Below are 24,355 nucleotides of genomic sequence, written 5' to 3'. Positions count from 1 at the left end.
ATTTGGCTCCGTTATAAGATGATATCTTTTCATGCAATTAGTTTCATCAGGGCTACACAGTCAGTTGTCCAAAATAACACAGCTTTCAGAGTACCTGCTAGTGGTACTTCTATGCATTTCTCAAGCATACCTAGTGTACCTGAAAATGGCCAAGATGTTGGGGGGGGGGGGGGGGGGGGGGGGGATGTAGGATGTGCAATGTAATTATTTTGATAATCATGGGGTCTGAGACGTAACCACTGTTCTCATCAGCGAAAAGTGATGGTGTGCTGTTCTAGCCTCAAACCCTCTCTTATGTTTCCAAGTGTATACAGTACAAGATCAAAGTGACTAATGCATCAGTAATACACATCAAACAAAAAGCATTTGACACACTGCTAAAAATCAAGCTGCAGCGCTTTCTGTACTCTTCTCTCCCTTTTTCCCTTTCAAGGCTTAAACTAAACCCGTCTGTAATCCACCTCCTCCTAAATCTACATCTTCCCCTCTAAATTAAACAGTATGGAGGGTGAGATTTAAGAAAACAGGGACTGCAGCTTTCACTATAATGCTTCATCTAGATTGTGAAGGGAGCAAAGTCTAATGTTTTGCACACTGTGTGTAATTATGACGACCATTCTTCAACACAATATCACTAAGTGGCTGAGATATTTAGTGGCTGGCAGTACTGGATATGTTCAAAACACACACACAAGGGCATTCATTATTTCAGCTACTCAAAAGACTCATTCATTCAATAATGTTCATAGCATATATTGGCTGTAGTGTTAAATTATGTTGGACATACTGTGTAGCCACTGAAAACCAAGGTCACACTATTATTAAGACCTCAGGGAATGTCACATTAGTGCCTGCAATTGCTCTTAAAATTATGTTCCTTAAATTCAGCTATAGTGGTCATAAAGTCATCACAGTAAGTAGAATAAGTCAATAGTTCCAAAAGGAATGACTCGTCCTCAGTCGGCCAATGGATCAATTCCAATTTGGGCGCCTTTTCAAAAGCTCTTTCTTCAATCCATGTTCCAGTGGCAGAGCAAAGAAATAAGCCTTTCCATTTTAGTGCGATTGATGATGGTGGTAGTGGTGTATAAGCCAGCATTCAGCTTTTAATTTCATCTGTGGGTTAGCTGCACATGGAAGGTTTAGAAAGGGAAAGAGGAGCAGGAAATTTATACACATAGTCCTGATATTGCAAACTAAGGTGTAAACTCAAACGTGGCGTCATCACCTACCCACCCTTTATGGCAAACAACCGTTACACATTTTTGGAACTATGCTTATGTGTTTCATTGTTGAGTAAGATTTGTGCAGTCAGTATGAAGCTGGAGCTCGGGCTGAAGACTGTCCAAAGGTAAAAACTACCTACACTCACATCTAAAGCTAAAATATTAACTAACACTCGTTTTGCGCTGGCGTGACTTCTCTGAGCTGTGTCATGCCCATTCCAGTGAGTCACTGCTTCTGACATTACTCTCCTTTTAACCTTATTGTTTTATTTAAAATATTTGATTGAGAGAAATGTGCAGGTAAACACATTTATTACCTATCGAGAAAATTCGTCTTTGCATTTTCAACTTTATAACCTTCTTAATCTAAACTAAATGTCCTGGCTCAAGCTCCTTCCTGTATATATGAGAGTAGTATTGAATTTTTCCCACCAAACTGTCAGCAAATCACATTTCCCAAATGATGAAGTATTCTATTAAGGACCACACCAACAGTCAAGCCCAAATATCATCACCGATCATGACGAATTATCATCACTCCTCAGTTAGTTCTATAGTGCTATATTTGATTTTAGCAGCGTTACCCAGCTCAGTTGATAAAGTGTGACAGGTATCTGTATTAGTAGTAAGGTTACCTCACTCTAGATCTGATCTAAGGTTGGGGTTACAACGCTTTAAGGTTCATCCTCTCTCTGAAAGACTTCCTCAGTTTGCTCCGTGGTGCGGGAACAGGACCAGGACCATCAGTGGCTCTCACAAAGCCATGATCAGCTGTGGCCTCAGGGGTTTGGGTGTGGTGGTTTTGGTAGTCCAGCTGTTGGAGGGGGGGCTGGTGCTGACCTTGTGGGTGTACATTGAGCACGCCCAGAGGAGCATTTTTTCGACTTGAGGCGGTGGCTCCTCCAGCATTATTCCGCTGGAGCTGCTGGATGATGGCAGAAAACTTGGCATCCAAAGATGGTCTGCCTGTTTTGGACCTTGTGATTGGACGTGAAGTGCTAGTGCTAGAATTCTCTTTCTCCTGGTATGAGGGAGGAGGGTGCTGATGAAGAGAGGCAGGGAGAGGAGGTCTGGCTGGGCAGGTGGGAGCAACATAAGGCTCTCTGTCAGGGGGAGGAGGTGGAGCGCGTCGCTTCTTGCTGCTGTTGGTAGTACAGCTGCTGTTGCTGGGATTGGGGCTCGAACAAGGGGTGGAGGTTTTGCTCTGGGACAGAATACCCTTCTGCACTACCACTGAATGGGAACCATCAAACAGACTGGACCAGTTAGGTGCCTCTTTCTCCTCTTCATGGCCAATAAGGAAGTGCCCATCTGTCTCCTCAATTTTATTGTGGATAATATCAGTGATGCTCTCAAACTTGCCTGGTGAATTTATACCTATAAGGGAAATAAATAAACACCAAAATCAAGTGTTTTCCCTGATGTACTATTAAAATATAATAAAGCATCACAAAGGCTCAGATTGCAGCATTATATTTTGCTTGAAAAAGCATCTTATTAACATGCATCACCACTGAAAATTAATGTATTATGTGTATTCTTTTTCAGTGAGTGTCTTATTTGCTGTGAGCACTCGCATTACACCTTCTTAAAATGAATATGTGTAAATATAAATCCTGTTAAATCCACATCAAACAGTCGGCAAAATATTAACCTCCGTCTAACTCGCTTCAGTGACTCTTTCCAATTAATCTACTCACTCAGGTCGTTGTAAACAGAGTCTGCTTGCTTAGAGAGAAAAAGTGATGGTTTCCGTGGAGACGCGACTTCGATCTTCATTAGCTGGTCACAGCAGTGCATCCACTGGCCTGGTCATAAACAAGGATAGGCATGAGATGATAAGACCTATACCATCTGTTCTTAAAATTTAGCTAAGTGTATGTGCAACCACTTTTCCTGCGCAGACTAGCCCACACACCCCAGTTTCTCTTTTATAATGGCAAACACACACGAAACCCTTTACATAAACACGTGTTTTCATATACAAATGCTTGTGGTGCATGGTCACATAACACTCACTCTGATCATAATGGTGCTGGTGGAGGGCTTCCACCCAGTCCTCCAGCGCTTCCCTGGTGTCTGTGGTGAAGACGATGGACTGTGATCCCTCTGGTGAAGGGTTAATGATGGACAGACTCCTAGATTTGTGGCCTGCTGATTCCTTCTCCAACACTCGGATCCGGGTGTCCTGCACAAAAAAAGCAAAAGTAACCTATTACAAGCTGAAAATCACTAACGGAATACAAATCACACCTCTGTGCGAGTTAGTGCATTAAAAATTACATCGCTGATATTGCAGAAGAAAATTAATTCCACAGCAAAATGCCAAAGCTCCAAGCCGTATCGCAGTGAGTAATTTGGTATCTTGTATTTTGGTTACTCTGCAAATGTTAGGGAAAAGGTGAACTGAGATTTAAATCAATAACAATGAATCTGATGTTTAACTTCTCTTTCCAGACAGCACAATTGAAACAGATAATGAAGTTTAACAGGGGTAACCACAAAGCCTCATCTTATGCAGAGTTTTAGAAAAGTTTGTTCTTCCAGTCTTGTGTTATAAAATGATGCAACAGAACAAGAAATTGCTAACATTAATGTTTATCAAGTAATTCAACATTTTTCTTAGTGTCTCTTACCTTATTAATGGGTACTTTGAGAATGGGTTGTATTTTAGCATCAATTTCTTCTGGAGTGAAGAAACAAGACAAAAAGCCGGCACTCAGCACGCAGTAAAGACTGCAGCAGCGGCTCATGCCTTCCACACTTTGCTGTAAATCAGCAAAATACAAATAAATACTAAGACACTAGAGAATCAATGATGGAGCTTATTGCTATCATTACAAAATAACAGTGAACACACCTTCTGGCTCAGGTAACCGGCCATCATGGTCTGTGTCATACAGGCAGGCTGAGCCACTAACCGGCAGCAGAGGTTACCATAAAGTGGAAGCCAAGAGGACCACTCAGCTGTAAGGACGATGAAAAGCAACCAGAAAACTGTAATAAGTTACCTTGTACTATATGGAAAAAATAAAGTTAATTTAAAAATAATTCAGTTCTAAAAAGGACATATATGTTATTACAACTCATACATTCTCCTGTAACAAAAGCCCCAGTGTTTCCCCTCAGCCTCCTAGCAGATGCAACTACGGTATTATTTTGAAACTCCTCGGTGACAACATTCTCGATTTATTGTGCTCATAAGCGCTTCAGAAAACTTAGCCTCTGACCTCAACCTTGAGGTCAAACTCTTACATCGCCTCGTTCTCATATTATTGCACTCACAAACTTGGGCGTCCATGCCCTATCAGCCTTTTATAAATGAAGGGTAAAAACCCCATAATGTAAACTGTGCAAACTTGTACCAAAAGCTTGAGGTAAAATTCCTAAAATATATACAGAGAATCCCAGTGATTAGATGATCCCCTATGAGCAAGCACATGTCACATAGTGAGGAGGAAGAACTTCTTTTTAACAGGAAGACAACCAGGATCAAGGTGGGGCAGCAATGCAGGAGGGGCAGAAACCTGCCCAAGCCCTAACTTTCCATTTCATCACTCTTCATTTTGTTTAAATGGAGGTTTAGATTTAAGTGATGTTAAAAAATATCTATCATTACTATTCCAAAATGAAATCAGGAGTTAAAAAGCATAAGCATTTCATATCCCCAGATATAAAATGGTGTGTTTTGCTTCTTACCATCTTGGAGGACAATAAGGGAGTGAGACTGAAAGCTGCCTTCAGCCTCGGGCAGACACAGCGCTGTGTAGGCCAACAGGCTGTATTTGGCTCCACTGTTACAAGTACAAGACACATATGAACATTTTAGCAGTCTTCAAGTAGAGCACGCTGACTTTTCAGGAGAAATATTGCCAAGTTTAAATTTAGCAATAACAGTAAAGATAATGAAGACAATTCAACTTCTAAAATGTACACATAACCTATATTTTGTAAATTATATCCCAGTGAACAGGTGATACTTGAGATACTTTGAGCTGAGAAGTCCAAATTAATATTCTAAATGGTTTAAACTATGCTTTTCTGCTCATTTTAATAAAATTCTTATTTTTATTATGACAAAAAAATAAATCATGATTACCTAAAAGCTAAACACGGGAACAGGTTTTGTTTTCAAAACCCTAACAAGCTCTGGCCCAACAGTCCTGCTTCCACTAACCAGTCATTGTAGAGTTATTGTAAAAAATCTTGAGCCAAGAGCCTATAAAGTATTTAATGACAGCACAATACATACGACGGTATTGGGTTGTGCTGTAGGAAGGTGTCAGGGTCTGGAGTGTCCAGCAGAGAGCAGAGCTTCCTCCCAGAGCTTTTTCCAAAGGAGTTGCGGAGCTTCTTAGCCAGTTTCTTTGGCGTGTTTACCAGTGTGAGCTCCTCCTCTAGGGCGCAGCTCCACAACTCCACCTTCAGCTCAAACTGAGGAACTGCTTCTTTACTAAGGGTGGGGATTTTAATAAGAACATAACCATTAAAACATATTAACAAACCAGGGCTGAAGTGACACAATATACATTATACATATACTAGATCAAAATTTCATTAAATACTTTTAAAATTTCCCTTATATATAAATCTATAAAATAGACATACATCCACCTAAAGGGTGGAGTGCAGCAGTTCAGAGAGTACTACTTTGCATATTACATAAGCACAAAAACACTTACAAGATGGTAATTCCCTCAAAGCAGATGTCAGTGACTGATCTATCCACCACCACCATTTCAGTGTCAAACACTTCTGAGCCAATCTGCATCAGACAGAACACAGCCACCCTGCGAGAACCTAACAAATGTCATGGATGTACAGTATGCATTAGTACAGCCGGTATGTACAAAAATTACAGGAGGCAAAGCTGAACATGAGGCATGAAAGATAACAAAGAGCAAACTTACTCCCTCTGTTGTTAAAGTGGTCTGAGTCCCTCCACATCAAAGGTATGCGCAGCCCTACGTTTGCAGAAAGTTAATTAAAAAGAAAGGCTCTTAAAAATTAACTCAGGGAGCAAAATGTTGCAACTAAATGTAATCGTTGCATAGTTTTAGATGTGCGGTGCTGATTTATTCTGAATAAAAGATGAGCAATCTTACCTGACAAAGCAATTGTTCCATTACAGGGCAAACGGTCACCTGAAATTAGATCTGAAGGTCTGGAATAAAATTTGGAATTTACCATTACAATAGATCAAAATGTGTGTAATGTATTTAATTTAACAAAACAAATAAACTGTATGTACATTTACAAAAAAGGATGGAATCGCTGCATGATTAAGATTTTAGACACATCTAACAAGACTTCCTGGATTTTGTTATTTTAAAAATACATTTTAAAAACCTCTGTCCAAAACCCGCTCAGTTCTTTCATTAGTGACAGGACAATTGTTTCACCCTCCCCATCAAAGTTAACATATATCAATTGGACACACACACACACACACACACACACACACACACACACACACACACACACACACACACACACACACACACACACAACAGTGATGTGGACTCAAACTGAGCCATAAGCATCAATCTCCCCACCTGCCGATTCCCCCCATCATGTCCTCTTCCTCTTTTTTCTTCTGCAGCTGAGAGAGATATGCCTTTATCCGGGCATTGCAGGTAAACATGTTCTTGGAAGCATTTAGTACCTGTTCTCTCTTACTGCAAGCGAGCAGCAGCTTGTAGGCTCCCTCTCGCATTCGCATCTCAAAGTCAAGTTTCTCCTGTATGTTAGTTGTCTTTGTGGACAAACAGACAAGAATGAACAAGTGTCAAAAAAAGAACAGACTGCCAACTTTTCTATGACGTTTTCTATTGTGTTAGTGCATCAGACAACAAAAGCTTGGACATGAGCGGCATCACAGCAAAGGTTTTCATTAGTTATGCAAACTTTTTTCATAGGAAATTGCTTTTTAGATTACCAGAATTTTCTTTCAGTCTTTTAGTCCACTTCACATTGTGTAGCTTATAAAGCACTCATTGGTTTACCCCCTCTGACTTCCTCAGAGTTTATAGCCCAATTAGACCTTTCAGGTCATCAGGTGCAGATCTTTTAACTGTTCCCAGAATTGGACAGAAGCGTGCTGAGGGTGCTTTCAGTTACTGTGGTGATGTTTTTGGAACAAGCAGCCTGCTGACCTGAGGACAATTGGAACTTGGTCTACATTCAAAAACAAACTTAAAACCTTTATTCTCATAGGCTTAAACTTAACAGCTCTTTGTGCGCGCACAACTGTTTGTGTATATGATAACTTGTATTTTGTTTCGTTGAAAAGTTTTATTTTATTGTTTTTATCGCCTTAAGACACAGCAGACCTACATTTTTTTCCATGTTTTTACCTTATATGGTATTTTTAAAGAAAAGCAGTTGTTAAACAAAATCCAAGGTCACTCTGGCACCAACAGAACTAACATTTTCTGGGTTTAATACAAAAGACAGATCTTAAACAGCATGGCGGTTGGGAAATCTTCTTACCCAAGGGTGTCCAAACACATCTGATCACAAGTGGGCCATACCAGTCAATATTTCATGGTATTTTCTAGTTATTTTTTATTTTTAATTACTGAATTTTTTGTTATTCTTTAATGCTACGTCCAGATGAACAGACTCAACCTTTTGGGTGTTATTCTTTTAGTTTACTTTCAGTTTTATTTTTTCAGTTTAGTGTTTATTGTTTATTTAGTTTTAGTCTTTTTATTTATTGTTTTAATGAGAGCATATGTCAGATGAAAGATTTAGGAAAAATCTGCTCATGTATTGCAATAAAAACTGATTCAGACCTCAAATAATAAACTTTTCATACATTTACATTCCTTTGTAGGAATGCTGGAATCTCAATATTAAGCATTTTTTGTGAAAAACTGATTTCCCTACAAGTTTTGGACCCTTTGGTGGACTTGCAATCATTTGACACATTAGCCCCACTAGTTAAGATGATACACTGGTGATGTTTCAAATTACTTGATAAGCTTGAAATCACAAACTCAAGACCAACCTTTCGGTGACGTAATGATGCATGCATGAAGGGGTTAGATGGTAATGCCAGCTGAATGAGATTAATAAGTTGTCTCGGGTAGCAGTTGTAATGGCAAAGATGGAGTTTGGAAATGTACGATTGGCATTTCGAAAAGCACAAAACAAGTGAAAACTGGCAGGCATGCAGCAGACATATTCTAACTAAATGAAGTTTGATGATGTCTGTTATAATCACATCTAATATAACACAAACATCATCATTCTCCATATCACAATCAACAATATGCACCTGTAGCTTCTTAGAAATCTGTCGTATGTACAACAAATTCATATCCTCTACTATCTGGAGAGTGTCTTTCAGAAGACTAGGGCACGGCTGCATGCTCTTTGCCTGCAGGGAGATTAGTTGGAGCAGTATTAGAAGGAAGCAAACATACAATGATGATGCAGCGTACACGGATATGGTTTCAGGGAAGTGAATATTGACAAAAGGGGCACTGCCCCGAACTAGCTTTGCCCTGGAGGGTTGAAATCCAGCTTGAGAAGGGCGTTAGCAAGTCAAGTCGCAGCACATGAAACTATGTTATTAAAGCCATGTGAATTAAAAAAGATCAGCATTCCCGTGTTTGACGTGCACTTTACACCCACTCGGACCACTCCATTGGGTAAATCATACGAAACAATCACTGTCGTACCGCCCATACCTCTGTTTGTAGGAATAAAGTACTCTGTCGTATTTTCTTTCGTTTAATCTCCATATCCACCGCGGAGCCGGCCAAAAACAATGACCTGGAGCCCCCATTTTTCTTGGAAGTTTGAACGTCCCGCGGATCGTCCATGTTGCATGTCCATTCGCTAACAACAGCTGCGTATTACTGCTCCTGCTTCAAACGGCCGGGGGCGGCTCGATTTATGTTATCGTACCCCCCGTAAACGAAATCTCCCGTCGTGTTAACATAAAGTACACCCATTAAAAAGCTTAAAAGTGTGTTGTTCTCTCAGCACATTTAATATCATATCAAATAAATAAGAATTAGAGTATAAAATGTAACCAATACATAAAGCTACGACTTAATAAAATGTTGTAGTCACCATCAAACCTTAAAATTAAAACAAAATTAAACTCTAACTTGCAAATGTCCTATGCAATCGAAATCATTAAATAACAACCATTAAATAAAGAAATAAGAATATTTTAACAATAATACATAAAAGGGTACAGTTCAAAAATAAACATGAAAAAACGTTCCGCTTTTCCCGGCGGCACTGCCATACATAAAAACGAGTGCCTTTACGCCAACAGGGAGGGGGCGTCATTGCGTCAGTGTGTCAGACAAAACAGGGCTGAACCGTTTTCGAGTTTGAATTTTTAGACGGTATAAAATCATAGACGGTATCAGATAACATACATTTTATTACATATATTATTATTTTATTTTATTTTAAATTCATCAGAAAATGTATTTTAAATATTATAATATAATACATACAAACGTGCAATTAACTAAGAGGCTGTGATGCTAATTTAAAAGTATAATTTTCACGTTTATGCAATGAGCATTTCCATTTTGAGCTCACATTTTTGAAGCAGAACAAATATGAATCTTTTATATGTTACTGCCATTTAATCGATCTCCTTAATTTATATTTTTTAAAAGCGGTGGATGTTTTTCTTGTAGTGCTACATCCCTAATTAGTTTGATAATCTCTAGTAGTTTGGTTCCCGGTTATCATGCAGCAGGTACAGCCTTCATTATCAGCATGACCTCTGCACAGTCCATGTAGTGGTACTGTAACAAAAGACCCCGGAACGTAACCAGTGCGAGTCCAGGAAACCCGCCCACCCGGTTCTGGCTGACATCGCTTCTGGTTGAGTTGGAAGCATCCACGGTTGCAGTTGTGGACGCAGGCGCTCCTGGAGATGAACTCCGTCAAGCTGGGCAGAGAAATTCCACTAAAACAGGAAATTACATCCGCTTTTAAAAATAAAACACAGGATTTTGAATTTCAGACGAGGTTCACATGCAGTGTAATCCTCTGAGTCACTCAGTACACAGTCAGCTACTTTACCATCTGGAGAGCATTGTTAGTCTGAGCGACTGTCCTACAATAATCCATATGTGTGTGTATTCATAGGCTGTAACGTTTTATTTCACACTGTAGTACTTGAATCACGAACTAGTCTGCAACTGCACCAGCAGCTGACCTATCTATAAGTGGAAAACGTGTTAACATACAGGCATGTGCCTGAAATGCATTCATTCCTAACAGGATGCAAGAGCTTGGAATTTTATTGGGAAAGTGCTATAGTGGTTTATGGCTTTAAAATGACTCGTCATGTCTTTCTTACTTATATTTTTAATAATTTAATCTATGATATCAGTCTTTATCTCTATAATGCTTTTAGTAGCATTGAATCTAGAGTACAGTAATTCCATAAATATGGTATTACTGTAAATACAAGTTTCTTTTTTTTACTTTCCCCACATAATAAATTATTCAAAATACACACAGGTTATTACATGCATATTTTGCCGAAGAATGGTTTCACATATCCCAAAATATAAAAGGATCGATAGGTACACAATGCACACAATATGGCTTTATAAGTTAGAACAACATATTGAACTTTTTAGTTGAAACTCATGAGAGAAGGACTTTGGTTGAACCTCTGGTGTAACTCAGGTGATCGTGAGATTATAGTTGTGCGCGTGGTTCTGAATATTAAGTTTATTTCAGTATCAAATACACAAATAAATAAATAAGTAATTTAAAAGCTTTCTGGGGAACTTAAACTGCACACCTTGCAGTCGGAGGGCAACTTTCTACTCATTTTTTCATATGTGTTGTCGCAAGCTGCTTTGAGAGCTCAATGAGAAAGACCTGTCAAGCACAGATAATACCATTGTTGAATTCAATGTGAAGTTGTAACACAGCACCATGGGCCATCTCTATGTTTTACACTTGCAGGTTAAGGTGCCAACCATCTTGTCCATAGTATCTATACCTCCTTTGGTCTAGTTATAAAATGTGATTAATTAGTGTTTTTTCCCTTTTCTGGTATTTTCATCCCCCATTTTGTTGTGATACATCGTGCTCAGGAGTACAACAGCCATTTCTTTCTGCTGACATAGCTGACTATGGTAAAGCTGCCACTGAATGCAAACTGTGTGCTGTAAGCCTCCCTGGACTCAGAAGCCTTCATCAGATAAAGGATGTATGTAGAGTCCCCACAAAAGTGTCTCCAGGAGGCATGGTGAAAGAGTACACTGGAGGAAAAAAATTATCTGTGCCAGTGTTGCTTCTTGTCTTTCTGAATCTACTACACAACTGCTGGACAATGGTTTCACCCAGATTCTTATCAACTTCTATCCTTTCTTTCCATTTTCGTTTCCCTATGTTAACCATTTCAGATTGCATAGGGGATGCGTATCACAAACCTAGAAGATCTTTAGGCCATACTTGACAGGCTTGTTTGGCAGTGACACAATCACTCGGGGTGAACTGCTGTCTGAATGTTGAATGAATGCTGTCTTTTAATCCTAATTTCTCTAATAAGAAGGATGTTTCATGAACTTTATCATTTACCATTTTTTATTACCATACATTCTGTACATTCTTTTCAACCTATTCTTTTTGCAAACTAAAAACATCACAATCACATCACATGATAAAAAAACAAAACTGAAAAATTGCTATCTACTATGGAAGCCCGTTTCCACCACTAAAAAACCCAACATTATTTGCCATCCATATATCAAAATGGCAGGTTTTTATCTGAAAAAAGTCAGAGAAAATAACTCCAAAATGACATAAATCGAGAAAATAACGTAAAATTTCCAGTTAATTTTGAGGGGGGAAAACACCCTGAAATGATGACTAAGAATAGCAATAAAAATTTTTAAAAACTACCTCAACTTCCTTTTAGCGGAAGCAGATTTCTATACCGTGACAGCGTATGAATACAACTTAAAACACCACTTAAATAATGATCGACGCCTCAACTCGCAAATCTGAGTATCCTGTTGTCTCTTTGACATTTATTTTGAAACGTCTGACCGGAGGCAGCGATTGGCCTATTTGCCACTTCGACGCCTCTTTCAGGATGCTGGTCCGCTCGCCGCTGTTTTGCAGGGAGTCAGTAGCTTATTGCTGAGCAACGGAGGAAGAGAAGGCCACCGCATAGAGCCAGACTGAACTGCAGCAACGACAGGGCTGGGCTCCACACGCAGTCACAGAGCAAAAAACATCTTTAAGGAAAGGGTAAGTGTGGAGTGTACTTGATTTTTTTTCTTAGCGAACAGTATACAGTGGACAGTCCGTAGTATGGTTTTAGCTAGGTGGTTGACCGTTACTCACGTGAAGTTTGCGGCAGACAAAAAATATAAAGAGTCGCTTTTTCTTTCCTTCTGCAGTCCACTGATGTCAGTTTCCTCTTTCAGTGAGCTCATAGAAAATTCTCCCAAATTTTCAAACCATTAAACCTGCATTAAATCTGAGTAAAATTTAGGAAACAAAAAACACTCCGGCTCTTGTAACGACTAAGCAGACTGGTCTGACTCCCTCTTGGCTAACGGGATGGCTACTATTGTCAGCAGCGGCATGACAAGCCCACCCTGCTCCACCTTTGTAAGCCGCACAGACTATAGCCACTTTGCTGCCCTTGTAAAAACACCGGCCACATACTGCTTCACTCCAGATCAATACTATTGTTTACTACTGACCTGATTTTATCCAGTAGTTGCATCCTTTTGTAGCCAGACAGAGGCTAATCGAGACAAGATGCACATCAATGAAGATCGGTCACACTGAACGCTTTGTTTATCTTAGTGGAAACATGCTACCCCTCGGGTCTTCTTTTAGTCTGTATTGTCTAAGAGGTAGATTTTATGGGCAGGTTTTGCTCTAAGTAAGACAACTGCCGAGTGTTTTCCGATAACGGACCCCCCTCCTCTTCTTCTGTGTGGAGGCTTTGTTTTCGTGGGGCAGATGTAGCTGGCCTGCATGCATCCGCTCTCTTTGTGTTGAGTTTGATTTTTTTTTGCTGTCATCATCACATTAGCTGTAAAACTTTTGAAAATAGAAGCAAATGCTTTAGTTTAAATGCCATATGGTAATTTGATAACTCTTGACAGGCTGTTCATAAGCAAATGGTACTTGACGCTAGAAATCAATGCAAAAATATTGTAATTATTGTTTAATTACTGTTACCAATTTAGCACAAATGCCAGAGGCAGATGCATATCAATCAAAGCCTCACAACTGTTCAAAACATTTAAAATTAATATTTATATTCACAGCATTAGAAGCTGTTTTATTTTATGTAATCAGCTATATTATGCCCTTTAATTTCATCCAGTAGACTCAAAGGTGCTGGTGAAAGTCACTTGCAGCTCTGGTCTGAGTTTATAACCCGATTAGATGTTCTTTGACAGCTACGTGTTTCACATCAGTGTATCTTGCTAGTCTCCTCCCTCAGCTGTAAGAATTCAAATTTCTTGGGTTCGAGCCAAAAGAATGTGCAGATAATACCATCCAATCCAGTTTTGCTCCTTTTCCCTTTTCTCCCCTTTTTCCGCCTTCTTCCTGTGTTCTCCCCACAAATGTGGCTGCCAGCAGGGTTGTTGGCTCCACTGGCGGTTGCATTTTTAAAAACTGTGTCAGTGTCACAGGACGGTTGCTGCACTTTCGGAGAGGAAGCAGCAAACTGACTGAAGCTAAACTACAGCCGAGCCTGACTACAGACTTATCTATTATACTTAAAACATAGCTTTTTTGAGTTTTATTTTTCTTACAAAGAAAATCTAGAAGCTTCTTGCAGTAATTCGACTATCAGTGCTGTTTGATCAACTCACATTTAATGTGCACTGCTGTAAATTACCATACTCATTGAAATCCCGCTTTTTCGCCCTGATATTCTTTCTCAGCATCTTAACTCAATCTGCTGTTCAAAGAGTAATTTGTATGCATATAGTATATCCTTCAGTAATATTTTCAATTCTAGTTTCAAGTTGGGGACATTTTTGGAGACTCTTACTCAGCCTGCCCACGGCCATTGTGTATAGTAGGAAGTTTAGGAAGTGAGTTCATTTTACTTCAGTGGCCCAGGAGTGTTATGTGTGACAGAAAACAAGCCAGTCTTGAACTTAGTATCTGATTGTATTCAGTTGTATTTAAGATGTTGTTAAAAATTTTGTATTTGGGAGCCTGTAGCTAAAAATAGAAGTGAATCTCAGTTTTGTAATCTGCCAGAGTAGAAACGTTAAAAGGGTTATGACATTCACATAGCCTTGCCTGGTAACGCTCATGCTGGCGTGTGGTGTCAGAGGGAAAAACAAGAGAGGTGAATAGCGAAGTCTGTGGTTACAAATTGGGAGAGACAGCACAGTATACCAGACAAAATACCCCAAAACAAGCTTGGAGCATTTTATTAATACAATCATCAGCCTCTCCCTTGTTATGGAACATCAAGGGTGTGTCTGATTTAAAAAAAAAAAAAAAAAAAAAAAAAAAAAAAGCCATTTAACCTCTCACAGAAAGAGAAATTACACATCTGTTTTGGGGTGTAACATACTCCCCTCTGAGTTTCCTTCATTTGATACTTCTTTCCACTAGATATCAATCTTATATTTGAACATGTTCTATTCTCATCTTTCCCTCTGCCAACTCCTGATTGTCCTGTTATGCTAATGTTTATGTTTTTTTCCCTTCTAAGTGCAAGAGTGAGAGAGTTCACTATTTTTATCTGCTACTGAAGCTATTGCTACAGCCAGGATAAATGTTGGCACCATAATCAAAGTGGCAGGGTTGGCCAAATACTAATGTTCCTGTTAAAGGGCCATGGGTTAGTCATTATCTGCTCAGCAGGGGCTATGCGGGGCCATTAGAGCAGTCATCAGACCGAAGGTATATTTGAAATGACTGCAATATGTTTTTTATGTAAATGGAGTTTATATGTTGTGCCCTCTTGATGCTAAAATAGGTAAAACTATCTACATGAATAATTAGTTAGTTAAAAGTTTCAGGTTTTTGTAATTAAATATTTATTTCTGGAAGTTTAATAGGTAATTTGTGTTGTTTTTTTTTCATTTACAATTTATTTTTCTTATTCCCTATTAGAAAGCTGCCTCCAGACCTTGTTTCTGAAAAATGTAGTGTACCCATGCTCCAGAGAATGAGTCACATGAAAATGACTATGCTTCAGGGCATGTGCATCATTAACTCTCTTGGATTATTAATAATCTCTTTTTCAGCATATCTATATGACTGTAAGGATTGCCCAGGGTGCTGATGTTCCTCCTTCCACTCAACATGAATAATACTGTTGTTTTTCCCATTAATCCTGTTCTTCATGTTCTATAAAGGTTAAATTTCCATCAGTAGGGCTATAGTTCATTTTGAACACAAGGGTCACTAAGCATGTGGTGGGTTTATGTCTTATGGCCAGGGTGTGCTGGGTTGTGTTTGGTAACAACACTGAAACAGTCAGGATGGATGCTGGCTAAATGATGGTGTTTGCTTGTTTGTTCCTCTTGCCGATGGCTCATGTGGTGTGTGTGTGTGTGGCTGCTTTTCTACACCATATGGTCTTTTCTGCTGCATTGGACTGTTTCTTTTTCACCTACATGCTGCATGTAAAAGCCACATCAACTACACATAGCCATAGCTGCACACGCGCACCCAAGTTTCTGCTGACTTACACTGCCCATAATGATTTATTATGTCCTTCCATGGTGCTATGACTCTGTCACATTAGATTAATGTGGGTATATAGTCTATTTTTGAACCAGGTAAGATATGTAAGAATGAAGTCCGGTTTTTACATACACATTTACATTACTTTATTAACCACAGTGGTAAAATATGGCAGTTATTCTGGCAGTTCAAGGTTATCAGCTAATGCTACCAATTAGAGCAGAATATTAGGATTTCTCTCACCAAACTTTTTGGGTGAACTTTACCACACTGGCATGTTGCTGCTTGATATTAAAGGCCAGCCAGTTATATATGGCAGTTCAATGTGTTTTTAAAAATTATATATCCATGTAACAGAGCTAGTGAGCAATCACCTTGATCTGATTTTGACAGTCAGCAGTACCTTGTGCTTTCCTGCTAGCAGACTGATTAGTTACTGTCTCTCCAGTCAGTCTTTTATCTCTCAGTTAGATTCAGTGTTAACTTCACCATGATGGTAGTCCTCCTTCTACTTTGGAGATATGCTGTAAGCTGACCACTTTTAACCACAACCAGCTAGTAGAATGCTGGTTTATGTGCATCGTTACTGAGCTCACTAAAACTGCAGATAAAGAACACAAACAGCAGGGCAGGGCGATCCATAGGACGATAAAGTCACTGGAGAGGCAGTTGATTATTCTTGAGTTATTTATTGTCACAAAGTATTTATACTAATATTTACATTTATATTTAAGAAAGCATGAGTATAGCCTTAAAAAATGTTTAGAAAGGTCTTACATGCCAATACATACTTATGATTTTGTTCGATATATATAATTCAGTTTGAGATTAAATGGAATATTAAACACTTGTTTACTTTAGATGTACATGTGTGTGTGTGCGTGTGCATCTTACATTAGACATTAGACTGTAAACATGTTTGACAACGGTGTCATACTCATGTATTAGAATGGTGCATTATATTCTGTGCAACACAATAAAACTTAGTTTCTAGAGCTGTAATGTTTATTATTTTTGTCAGTGTTGAGATCACAACTAATTAATCCAATTTTGCCTAGAGTTTGGGAAAAAATAGTCTTTCTAAAATAGGATTTCTTGGTACTTTTATTAGAATTAAATAAATCTAAATTGAAAACATAAATAAATGTGCACTAAATCTGTCATTGCCTGGCGGGGAAGGAATTTGAAAGGAGGAGATTTTGCTGAAAAACAAAATAAGAGCATTATCGTGAAACAAAATGCTCCACAGTTATTTTATTTCAATTATCATGTTTTAAAAATTATTGAATGTAAATTCTATTAAAAACAAGTGGTCACCATTGGAAAACTTTAAAAGGATATAAAAACATAAAAAAAATTTTTTCCCATAAGCAACAAAACCTATCTCATATTATGGACAGAATCTTTTTTCTTGTGGAAATTGTCTGGTATATTATTATATCACAACAAGAGCTGGGATACTCCTTTTGTCTCGTTTTTAGAAGAACAATAGATTGTAGTTCTCCACTACATGCTTTCATGTCTGTATGTATGTAGTCGACTAAGCCATTGGGGGATAGAAAAGCCTTTGTCTGTTTGTCCAAAGGTTACCATCTTGTCTTGAGTTCGTTCACCTGATTTGCACCCCTCAGGGTCCTTTGCACTCTTTGCACAAAAACATAACTAAGCTTGCGAGACTGATTCAGCGTCTCTGACCTATTATTTATTGACATTGATCTGAAAGCCCTCACAGATCTTCCATTGGTGTTATTGAAAGAATAGGCTTCTTTGCTGTTTGTTTTGTCTGCCAGTATACTTTCTTTTATTGGTTTTATACCTTCAAGGTACTCCAGAACATCACATACCATCTTTGCTTTCTTTGTGAAGCTACAATATTGGTTATACTATCAGTCAGAGTGACCAGAGTTTAATTTAGTACAGCTATTGCTCTGTTCTTTGTCCGTTTAGCCTAAGGGCCTGTAAGTGCTGAAGCTACTGTAACTACTGAGTGCTGTTTATATTTGGACAATCAGCCTCGGCTGTTGTAAACATTAGATGCATTGTCTCATGTCTGCCAGACAAATACCAACCAGACATAAAAAATCAAAGCAACGAGTGCCTGAAAGGTTTTTTTAAATGTAATTACTTTGATTGATCCCAGTGAATAAGCAGCAAATGTGACTATTATTATTATTATTATTATTATTTTCGTATTTTATTTAACTGTTGTCAGATACAGGCTATAAATGCAGGCATGCAACCACGCCCTTAGAAGTACTAAGTTTGGCTCTTATCATAAGACCATGTGGAAATGAGTGTGACGAAAGAATGAGTTGTCTCTCTGTGCTCATCCCATCTCTTTCCCCTTCGTCCTCTCCCTCTTACTGTCTGTTGCTTCGTTTGCGTAGGACATATGTGTGTGTGATGTCTCTGTGTGTGATGTGGTGCGAGTCAGCTGTCATGGTTGTGCCAGTTGATGTGACATCTGGAAAGTTAGAGAGGAAAAGCAGATGAGTGTTTTCTAATGGTTACCCAGCTGTTGCATCATCCTGGAACGCACACTCCAGCCAGATGCTACGTGGAGAGTAGCAGGCCAGTACCAAAAAAAAAAAATCATATTAGGTGATGCCAGTAAATAAACTAGTGCTCACTGACATCACTTCCTGCCGCCCTTCAGCCAGCGTTTATGATTGGGTAATTCATGTCAAAGGAGGAGGTTTGAATTGTTGAAAGGATAAAAGGCTATTTGTATAACTTTTTCTGGTCCGAAATACATACGAAATACAAGTGCAGTTAAATTGGATTTTCCAAAAGTCAGCGAGCAGCCTCGCTATAGATAACAAATGTTTTTTAATTCATTTCAGCCTATCAAAAATCACCTAATTGTGCTCTGTGGATGCAAAGATGAGTGTCTGCAGCGAGGGGCGCTGCACATGCTTCCTGTATCTCCTCTGCCATCTCCTCTATACAAAGAATTCACAGTCATCTTAGAATAATCCTCCTGTTTCAGTCCTTGCGGATGTGTGTGTGTGTGAGATTGAGTGCGTTGGAGATAGTATAAGTGCAGGTCGGGGGTTGGGAAATTCCTTTCAAAACCCATGAGTCACTATTCCTCCTTATTAGCCCTAGTAGAAAATGCTGCTGAAAACGTGCTACATCGCCACTCCAGTGTTTACATATATAAACAATGTGTTTAAATATGTATCCATCCATTCACTTCCGCTTATCCTTTTCAGGGTCGCGGGGGGTGCTGGAGCCTATCCCAGCTGTCATAGGGCGAGAGGCAGGGTACACCCTGGACAGGTCGCCAGTCTGTCGCAGGGCTAACACATAGGGACAGACAACCATTCACACCCACATTCACACTCACATTCACACCTAGTGGCAATTTGGATTATCCAATTAACCTATCCCCACAAGTTTGTTTAAATATGTAAACAATGAAATATTTTTGTCCTTCTTTTGGCTACGCGTTACACATTAGTGCTTTGTGAATTGCCCATGCAGTGCCTTATATTGCATGATATGTCAGACTAGCTGTCCAAAACACAAGGACTTTTCTAATATTTCTAATATTGTTATTTGGATGCACTCGCACTCACCGTTTTTATTATAGAGAAGGAAAAGACTACATGCAGAACTGATAATATTTCCCTCTCAGCTGTGTGTCCTTCTTCAGACCTACCACTGCATTCCTCCATCTGTGCTACGTCTTTCATGTGTAATAGTGAGAAGATTTTTTTCTTTTTAATGGCACCATAAAGGAGACTGGTATGGATTGCATCCAGACTATTTAACCACATTCTCATTAGGCTTGCATTCTGATAACAGTTTGCAGTGGTTACTGAGACAGGCAGCTCTGTGATGCTTTAGTTACAGTCGAGTAGGAAACCAAAAACAATTATAGTTCTGTTGCTAGGTTTGGTTGCACTAGTGGTGTATCCAAACACCATTATCTGTAATATCTGCCACATAATGTTCACATGTACCTGCAGGTTTGTCAATACAAATTGTGCCACCTGTTAGCCAAACAGGTGGAGCATGCAATGTAAGCAGAACATCATTAGTTGGAATCTGATCATTAGCCCTGGTGCTGGATTTAATATATGATAATAATCTTATTTATTTTGCAGATGAAAACATTTTAAATTAGTTTACTTTTATTTTAACTTCACAGTTAACATGAGTTTACTATACTAAAATAAAAGGAAGAGAAGTTATGTTAAAAAATAACACTTAGCAACATGACTTGGATGGGTCTCAAGTGAAACCTTTTCAACGTTGAGGTGAGCTAAAAGTTGCAAAAGGACTAAAACACCTCTCCGCAGAAGTGACCAATACAAGCTGTGCAAATCACTTTATATTTGGTTGGTGCTTAATACTTATGTTTGCTCCTGATAATTGCATGTGAAAATGCAGAGAAATCATAAGTCAGATTTAGTGATTTGAGAATGTAATCACTGTTGTCAAAATGTGACATCTTCAAAAGTGCTTCTCTCTATAGCAGCTTGTTGCAGCACATTACTTGTATTTGAGTACCTACCAAGTTTCTAAATTTTCCTATTAAATCTTTCACTCAGCATGTAAAGCTGTCAGATATTCAGAGTGGTCACTGGAATGAAAGCTGATCTGTTTTACATCAGAGACAGCTGCTGACGATACAGTCCTATTCCCAACCCACATTTCCTACAGTGTCATGAAAGAACTGAGGTGTGCAGTTGATTAAAACTTTACCCAAGAGATTATTGAGTTGGTATACTAAGTACTTAAAAGGTCAAGTGAGCAAGAGCTTAGCTCAATAATCTTTAATTCCCACTCTGATGGGCTTTTCTTGGCACTTTCTACACACGACAGAGAGCTCTGGTTATTTGAGTGCCACTTCAAATTAATGTCAAAAGCTTGGAAACTTATTTTTAATTTGAAATAATTACTTAGGAAATGTTTTAGAACCGTCCAAACCCCACATGAACAACAGTATGTTAAAATGAATTTCATAGCTGGTACAACATTAGTTACAGCTAAAATTGAGTTTAAAATGTCCCTTTAGTCTCATATTTTACACCCTGTTGCTTATTCAGACAGGAACAGTCACTCAGTCTGTTGCTCAAAACAAACTTCTAGCATGCTCAATCAGTTTAAAAATAGGTATAGAGGTCAACAGCCCATCAGTTAGATCTCCTTAATGCTGTAGTTTCAGGTCTAGGCAGTTAGAAAGTAAGAGTGGCTGGCTTTGACCTCCTTTTCAGCTCATCTGAAGGAGAGCAAGGGGAGGAGGGAGGCAGGAGGGAAAATGAATGTCCTGATGGGCCGGCCAGCCAACAAATCTACATCACTTCCTCCTCTAACATCTGGCAGTGATCAAGGCAGGCACAGAGAGAGAGAAAGAGAGAGAGAGAGGATGTATCTTACTGGCTGGCCCAGTGTTCATTTCCAGGCGTAGACAGAGGCATCACATTGCAAGACCGCCCACTCGATCTCATTCCCCCTTGGAGCAAAACAAAATGAAGATGGAAAGAGTTGTGAAAGACTTTTTCTCATCTTCTCTGATGTCGTCATATCTTTTCTGTCATATGAGGTTACCAATTTTCCATGATGATAGAAAATCTATGATTGCCTGAATCTGTGAGAATAAATGAAAAAGAAGAAAACAAAAATGTTGGTTCTTCATCTTTTTCAGGATGGCGTAGCTGTGTTTTGCTGTCAGTGGTCAATCTGCAGTGAGCTACCTGGAGCAGAGGTGTGTAGTAGAGTTCACCAGCATATTTCATTCAAATTATGACTTACTTTTGCATACATTCAGATTACATGTACGTTAATAAAGAGTTCTGTTTTTGAATACTGTGGTGCACTGATAAGTTAAACCTTGATCAGTGATCTCCACAGGGTATGGTAACAAACACATTTTTCATTCTTTTTTATTACAATCTGTTATTTTAAATAATACTGTTGGTACAAAACAATTCCTCCCACTGTTGTTTATATACTGTTTTTATAAAAATTATCCACACATATTCGTAGATTTCATTTCTGAAATATGATGTATCAACATTTATTTAGACGGTAAGACTTAGGTTGATTCTAAGAAGAGGTGTTTTCTTGGGGGGGGGACTGGCTCTGGATTATGAGGAAAAATGCCAGGATTACAGCTGTAACCTATGAATTTGAATTCTATACAAATATTTTTTGCTGAGTGGGTAATTTGGTGTGGATTCAACCACATCTAAAATGTGGTCACCGAATAACAGTTTACTTACACTTCTGCATGTTTCTTTCCAGGAGGTTTGCATGAGAGGCTGCTGCAGGGTACAAAGATGAGCGTGACCTCCTGGTTTCTGGTTAGCAGCGGTGGGACTCGCCACCGACTCCCACGGGAAATGATCTTTGTCGGCCGGGATGACTGTGAGCTCATGCTACAGGTAAAGACATTTGATATGCCTCTTTTTTTTCACTGAAAAAAGCCCCAATAAAACAATCGTGTTTGATTTTACTGTTTAGAGATCATTAAAACTGCTGTACACATAGATTTTTCTCAGCCTTAGAAGTAAGCTGCGGAGTTCACATTGACCTGTTTCATTGGACAGTGCAATAACTGTACCAAGGATTGAACAACAATAGCACACAATGCTCATGCTGCTGCTCTTAAAGTAGCAGAGGTTGATTTATATGTCTGTATGCTGATGTCGCTGCAGCTGTGCATGCATCCAGAGAGACCACGTGCATGCTCATGTGTACCTCTGGTCACTGCACTAATAATAGAAAGTGGGGCAGATACCTCTTGAGTTAGATCTTTTCTGATGTGTGTTGTTGTGGATAGAGTATTCATCCATGGCTACAGGACTCCAGTTATGACATTACATTTTTAGAGAACTTTTCACTGCCACCAGTGCCTGTCAGAAAGTATGATTGTCAAAAACACATTTGTTTAGGACTCACTGATCCTGAGTCAGCAGACATTTTCTGTTCACTGTTTACATTATGCATCACACATACGCTTCTGTCTGCTTTTAGTTTCTGTTTTCAGTACAAAACCTCTATACAACACTGAAAATTAGATTTTCTGTGTGTAATTTGTATTAGTTAAATGATAAATGTTCAGATAATCAAATCTAATTTTCATAGTTTAATAGTGTAGATTAGCTAATGCTAAAACACAAAGGACTCTAAGCGTTATGTGGCTAAAATAATTTAGATGTCATGCGTTGAGTGAAATGCATATGAAGCAGAGACTAAAGTTGAGATACATATGTATGTGTGTACAACTTTTATGGAAAAATATTTAAAAATGATATGTTATAAAACAAACTCGGTGATATCTTACTAATGTCTTTGCATCCATAAAACTTGGAAACTACTTGCTGTTCAGATGGTATCGTATTACGCCTTTACAATCTGGTTTCTCACAGCCTTCAGTGCTTAAGTAATACAGGTTGTTTGCTTTGCTTTGAGTTGTAAAAGATCTCTTTCTTTTCTTCAAGTGGTTTCTTAATGTGTTTTTGATGACCTGCATGTCTTCGGGTTCTGTATGTGGATTGGATGTGGATTTTTCTTTCTGTGTGTCTTCTTGTAATTCTATCCCTCTGATGTGTTTGGAACCAGAGAAAGATAAGGGAACTATTCCAAGTTACAGACATTGGTTTTGTGTACTTGGACAGCACATGAGAAGCGGCTTACAGTTACCCTCCATGTGACTGTTTTAACAAGCCAAGGCATCATCACATGGTTTAAGGCTGCTTGTGTCATGCACCAAATAAAACTGGAATGCACACTCACAGATAGAATATCAAAATACAAGTGAATATATGACAGAATTTATCACACAGTTGCTTGAGTGGTCTGCGTAAGTGTTTTGTAGATGTTGTGTTGTCAGCTTGAAGAATTGGCTTGTTTTTCCCATCAGTCATACTGTTTGTGCTACATTGCTTTTGACAGTCATGGTATTTGCAAACTAAGGATAATGATCCGAAGCGCCTAGCTCTTATTTTCTTATTGAACAGAGAAGGTGTTTAGTGAATAGAGGAACACCAAACTATGATATTAATTTAACCTCTACAAATGATTTTTCCTGAATTAAACATTTTGAGGACGTGGCTTGGCTCTGCATATGTTCTGTTGGTTGTCAGTGCGTCTGAGTATAGCAGCATGAGTCCTCTCTCCTGTACAAGATAAGATAAGATAAGATAAGATAGAACTTTATTAATCCCTCGGGTGGGTTCCTCTGGGAAATTCGATTTCCAAAAAAGCACAGCACCGACAGAAGTTACAGAGTTATACACACACACACATATATAAATACAGAGACAAATATAAATAAAATATACAAAGGGGATAAATAGAATAAATAGGAATAAAAATAAAAATACAAGTGAATTGCACATTTCAAGTATTGAGTCTATTGCACCGTTGACTATTTACAAAAGTATTGCACAAAAGGTATTGCACAGTGAGGTGAAGAGGCACTACAG

The 24,355-nt window shown here is 38.7% G+C and overlaps 2 protein-coding genes across 10 annotated transcripts in view; one reads left to right on the top strand and one right to left on the bottom strand.

The window, feature by feature from the left end:
• Positions 1-164: 164 nt before the first annotated feature.
• Positions 165-9,118, bottom strand: rtkn2 (rhotekin 2). 4 transcript variants are annotated; one of them, XM_085296424.1, is made up of 14 exons: positions 8,924-9,118; positions 8,509-8,610; positions 6,782-6,981; positions 6,332-6,390; positions 6,137-6,190; positions 5,909-6,026; positions 5,479-5,679; positions 4,926-5,020; positions 4,087-4,193; positions 3,863-3,994; positions 3,246-3,414; positions 2,927-3,034; positions 1,862-2,603; positions 165-1,127 (listed from the first exon to the last, which is right to left on the bottom strand). In XM_085296424.1, the coding sequence occupies exons 1-13, from the start codon at positions 9,056-9,058 to the stop codon at positions 1,891-1,893; spliced, it is 2,193 nt and encodes a 730-aa protein (XP_085152550.1). In that variant the 5' UTR covers positions 9,059-9,118; the 3' UTR covers positions 165-1,127; positions 1,862-1,890. The 4 variants fall into 4 exon arrangements, with proteins under 4 accessions (XP_085152550.1, XP_085152549.1, XP_085152551.1 ...); XM_085296423.1 differs by having other exon boundaries at positions 165-2,603; XM_085296425.1 differs by lacking the exon at positions 8,509-8,610 and having other exon boundaries at positions 165-2,603; positions 8,924-9,116.
• Positions 9,119-12,326: 3,208 nt separating this feature from the next.
• The window catches only part of cep170aa (centrosomal protein 170Aa), a 40,024-nt gene continuing 27,995 nt past the window's right edge, over positions 12,327-24,355 (top strand). For all 6 annotated transcript variants that reach the window (XM_085296420.1, XM_085296418.1, XM_085296416.1 and 3 more), the window contains exons 1-3: positions 12,327-12,482; positions 21,571-21,630; positions 22,170-22,309. In XM_085296420.1, coding sequence (XP_085152546.1) covers positions 22,205-22,309 — 105 coding nt within the window. In that variant the 5' untranslated portion in view covers positions 12,327-12,482; positions 21,571-21,630; positions 22,170-22,204. The remainder of the gene's footprint in view (positions 12,483-21,570; positions 21,631-22,169; positions 22,310-24,355) is intronic.

This window comes from Mchenga conophoros, linkage group LG13 (genome assembly GCF_057382185.1).
Source record: "Mchenga conophoros isolate Kocher_MC1m ecotype Shallow Benthic linkage group LG13, M_conophoros_male_GT1.1, whole genome shotgun sequence".
In the NCBI taxonomy this organism is placed as follows: domain Eukaryota; kingdom Metazoa; phylum Chordata; class Actinopteri; order Cichliformes; family Cichlidae; genus Mchenga; species Mchenga conophoros.
The sequence above is the reverse complement of the archived record's forward strand: the minus strand, read 5'-3'. Positions and strand labels throughout refer to the sequence as shown.

What these genes read in the sequence shown, in the direction of transcription:
- rtkn2 (XM_085296423.1), bottom strand. Translation starts at nt 9,058, where the DNA reads ATGGACGATCCGCGGGACGTTCAAACTTCCAAGAAAAATGGGGGCTCC. An exon ending in ATGATGGGGGGAATCGGCAG is followed by an intron (nt 6,391 to 6,781) that starts GTGGGGAGATTG and finishes ATTTTATTCCAG; the next exon opens with ACCTTCAGATCTAATTTCAG. An exon ending in TCAAAGTACCCATTAATAAG is followed by an intron (nt 3,415 to 3,862) that starts GTAAGAGACACT and finishes TTTTTTGTGCAG; the next exon opens with GACACCCGGATCCGAGTGTT.